We start from the raw sequence: 4,410 nt of genomic DNA on the forward strand, positions 1-4,410 counted from the left end.
GTGGACTGCCGCCCTGATTCCCGTCCCCTCCTGCGCAACCCTTCCCCCATCAAGCTCAACTCCCACCCCATCGATCGGTCCTCCGCCCCCCACCATCTCCTCTAGTTCCGGGTTCTTATCCACCGACGGACCCCCGAGTTTAAGCGGCAACCCTCTCGCCTCAGGATCCTTCTCCGCTGGTGAGCACCCCAGCCCTCGCAAACCTTCCATCGGCGCCGCTTCAAACAGCTCTCGTGGATCCCTCCGGATCCTCAGGCCGCCCGACCCGTCGTGGCCTCCAATGGAAAGAGAACCATACGCCGTTTCAGTTAGGAGGCCATCCTGGCCCAGCCCAACAACAGGCTCCCTCTCAATACTCATGTCCCTTACGGTCAGCCTCCCCCCTCCGTTCTTAGTTGGTGTTGGGCCAATTGAATGCGAGCCCATACTGTTACAATACTCCAACCGTGTCCCAGCTTGGTCCCAATCCGGATGGGCCTCTTTAGTCATACCAAATGGATCAGCCCACTTTGCATGAACTCCTCCCACCCCTCCCCATACTTGCGTGACTGTATTCTCCGACTCCCCCTCATGAACTATCTCAAATCCCTTCAAACCCGCTACTTCACCGTCCTTGGTACTAGCTGAATCCGGTACAACCGTATCCTTTTTGAATTTCAAAAAGGCATCGTCCACATCATTCAATAACACATCAGAGATTACTATTCTGTCCTCACCGTGCTCAGCCTCCGTAGGCCTACCAGTAACCAGTTCCGCCGCCGGGTCCCAACTACCCTCCCCCTTCTTCATGGCCGTGCCAGCGGTGCCAGAAACTTCATTCTCCGCATAGACACTTCTGCTTCTCCCCATGCTGACCGCACCGCCCTCCTGTGGTTCTACCTCCTTCACAAAGATCTCAAACACCGTCTTCCCAACAACAATTTGCATCCATTCTCGGATTACATCGAATACCCCCGTCTCAACTTGAATCCTCCCTGCTTCAAACGATGCTCCTTCCCCCGTCATTACATCACACTGGACCACGTTGCCCCACTGCCCTCCTATTCTCTTGAACGTTTCCGGCGCCCATGCATGTAAAGGAATTCCGTAGCACTCCAGCCACGCTCGTCGAGTAATACACCGTTCCGATTCCTCCCAACGCGAGATCCTATGGAATACTTGCAACAAATTATCCATCTTGAATGTAAACACTCCCTCCGCATGCTCCACAGTATCAAATATTACCAGCACTTTGCACGGCCTGATCTCCCTAACATCCACAATGTTGGGCAAATTTTTAGACACCACCGTCTTCACTGATCTGAGGTCCACTGGGTGTAAAGTGTGCCCCACTAAACTCCTCGCCAACCATTCCATATTTGCTTCAACTACCGGCACATCAATTCTTTTCACAGGTCCACTCCCCTCTGTGGCATTCTTATGGTCTCGCACTGGCTGTTCCTTCATAGCTTTGGCCGCAGCCACCCCATTCCCCTGATAAGAATCCTGCTTCACCGCCAATGGGACTTGTTATTTCCTTCCGCACTGTGCCACCCTTCTGAAACTGAAACTGTCTTCGATACTTAGCTTCCCCGACGGTAATTACCTTCCCCCGTAATCTCCACTGTTTCATTTCTGCAATCGCCTTGAGAGCGCCCCCTTTTGTCGTGTACCGAACAAAGGCAAATAAATAGATCACACCACTCTTTCGTTTTCGGCCAAGATATATGTCGTTAATTCTTCCCGTCCAACAAAATAAGTGATACAGCTCCCTCCTTGAGATATCAGCCGGTAGATTATCCACAAACACAGAGAATGAATCATTTTCCAAACGATGATATGCCTCCTGATTCCAAATTCTAGGATCCTTTGGTGTTAACTGTACTCCTCTCGTACTACCCCCGGAGTACTCACCTCTCACAGCCCCTCTGCCTCCCATGAGAGAGGAAGAAACCCTAATTATTTTTTTGAACTGTTGTTATGTAGGACATTTTGTTAATTATTTAATTTTGACCTCACTGTGGGACTAAATTAATGCTAAATGAAAAATTTCGAACTGCATATGATAGTAATTCGAACATGGGCAGTTCGAATTACCAGTTGATTGTTCTTCATAAATCGAACCAAGTTGGTTCGAACTAAGAATGCACCTAATTCGAACAAGGTTAGTTCGAATTACACACAGCACGCGTTTCCAAATAATTCAAATTTGACTATTAAAAAATTAATAATTTATTAAAAAAATTTTATTAAAAAATTTATTAAAAAAATTAATAATTAAAAAATAAAAAATATATATTTTATTTCATACATTAAAAAAAAGCTAACAAAATATTTAATTACGAGACTTCTTTAAAATATTTGTGATCTATCAATTCGAATTTCAGACAATACTCTTTTGTCCATTTTTAATAGCTCAGGAATATTTTTTAATAAATTTTTTAATAAATTTATTTAAATTATACTACAAAAAATATTTTATCCTATGCAAAATAATTTAAAACTAATGGCTTAAAAATGTTAGGAGTACTATAAAAATTTGTAATGTTCTAATAACTTAAAGTAAATACATGCATGTACTCAAATTTTAAATAAAATACTCTACATAATCAATAATAATTTAGAAATGAAAGAAAATATTTTATTCCATACAAAACAATTAAAAAATATATTTTGTGAGAATAAAATATATTTCATAACATCTTTTAAGCCATTTTTTTTTAAAATGACTTAAAATGGCTTAAAAGATGTTATGAAATATTTTGTATTAGAATAAAATATATCTTTTAAGCCATTTTTTAAAAAAATAGCTTAAAAATGGCTTAAAAAATGGCATAAAATTATTTTGTATTAGAATAAAATATATTTTTTAAAAAAATAGCTTAAAAGATGTTATGAAATATATTTTATTCTCCTAACATCTTTTAAGCCATTTTTTAAAAAAAATGGCTTAAAAGATGTTATGAAATATTTTGTATTAGAATAAAATATATCTTTTAAGCAATTTTCATAACATCTTTTAAAAAAATGGCTTAAAATATGTTATGAAATATATTTTATTTTCACAAAATATATTTTTTAATTGTTTTGTATGGAATAAAATATTTTCTTTCATTTCTAAATTATTATTGATTATGTAGAGTATTTTATTTAAAATTTGAGTACATGCATGTATTTACCTAAGTTATTAGAACATTACAAATTTTTATAGTACTCCTAACATTTTTAAGCCATTTTTTTTAAATTATTTTGCATAGGATAAAATATTTTTTGTAGTATAATTTAAATAAATTTATTAAAAAATTTATTAAAAAATATTCATGAGCTATTAAAAATGGACAAAAGAGTATTGTCTGGAATTCGAATTGATAGATCAGAAATATTTTAAAGAAGTCTCGTAATTAAATATTTTGTTAGCTTTTTTTTAATGTATGAAATAAAATATATTTTTTTAATTTTTTAATTATTAATTTTTTTAATAAATTTTTTAATAATTTTTTTAATAAATTATTAATTTTTTAATAGTCAAATTTGAATTACTTGGAAACGCGTGATGTGTGTAATTCGAACTAACCTTGTTCGAATTAGGTGCATTCTTAGTTCGAACCAACCTGGTTCGATTTATGAAGAACAATCAACTGGTAATTCGAACTGCCCAGGTTCGAATTACTATCATATGCAGTTCGAACCACACTGGTTCGAATTATATAAATATAGCATCTAGCGCATTATTGAAACGATTTTCAGTTTGGCTTATATACGTCAATTCTAAATGGCATTGGCTTATAATGGTTTTTTATCCCTAAAAGAATTACAAAGGATCGTTGCCATGTTCAAAGATTTACAACTGAATCATTTGATGACATCAACATGTAATACATGTGACAAGTTGAGTTTCTTCTACAATTTTCAATAAGTTATCGCCCCTATATCCAAGTTTAACTATTAAGCTTCGTTACAAATTGTTTTATTTTAAATCACCAAATATAACTATAAATAGATGGTATCTAATCTCTCCATATGAATTAAAAAATGTTTAGTATTTGTTTTTAAAAAATTCTTTCTTTTATTGTTTTGAGTATTAGTGGATTTGAGAGATAAAAAATATGATAACGTTATTTATGTAAATAAACGATTATGAGGGTCAATATAAAGGGGATATTTTACTTTTATTTAATTTTAGAGCTGGTTAATCCAGCGCCTAGTGTTTAAGAGTTTGTGAGGTGTGGAAGAGTTTTCACATAATTATTTGTTCATAGAATCAGTGTTGCAAACACTTTTAATATTGTGTGGTCCGGTCCCAAATTAGATGAAAAATTTGATTATAGTTATTGGGAGACTTTGATATCTGCCAATTTAAAGGCTGGAATTTTATTGAACCGGGTTTGTAAGAAAGAGCAAATGCTTCCCAACAAAAGAGAGATCAATTAG

The 4,410-nt window shown here is 35.6% G+C and overlaps 1 protein-coding gene across 1 annotated transcript; it reads right to left on the reverse strand.

The window, feature by feature from the left end:
• Window positions 1-1,417: 1,417 nt before the first annotated feature.
• LOC140182935 (uncharacterized) lies at window positions 1,418-1,918 on the reverse strand. Its single transcript, XM_072230908.1, has one exon. It carries the CDS (start codon window positions 1,916-1,918, stop codon window positions 1,418-1,420), a length of 501 nt encoding a protein of 166 aa, XP_072087009.1.
• Between the last annotated feature and the right edge of the window lie 2,492 nt (window positions 1,919-4,410).

This window comes from Arachis hypogaea, chromosome 20, assembly GCF_003086295.3.
Source record: "Arachis hypogaea cultivar Tifrunner chromosome 20, arahy.Tifrunner.gnm2.J5K5, whole genome shotgun sequence".
Classification (NCBI taxonomy): Eukaryota; Viridiplantae; Streptophyta; class Magnoliopsida; order Fabales; family Fabaceae; genus Arachis; species Arachis hypogaea.

Excerpts from the sequence above, each read along its gene's own strand:
- LOC140182935 (XM_072230908.1), bottom strand. The coding sequence starts at position 1,918 with ATGGGAGGCAGAGGGGCTGTGAGAGGTGAGTACTCCGGGGGTAGTACG.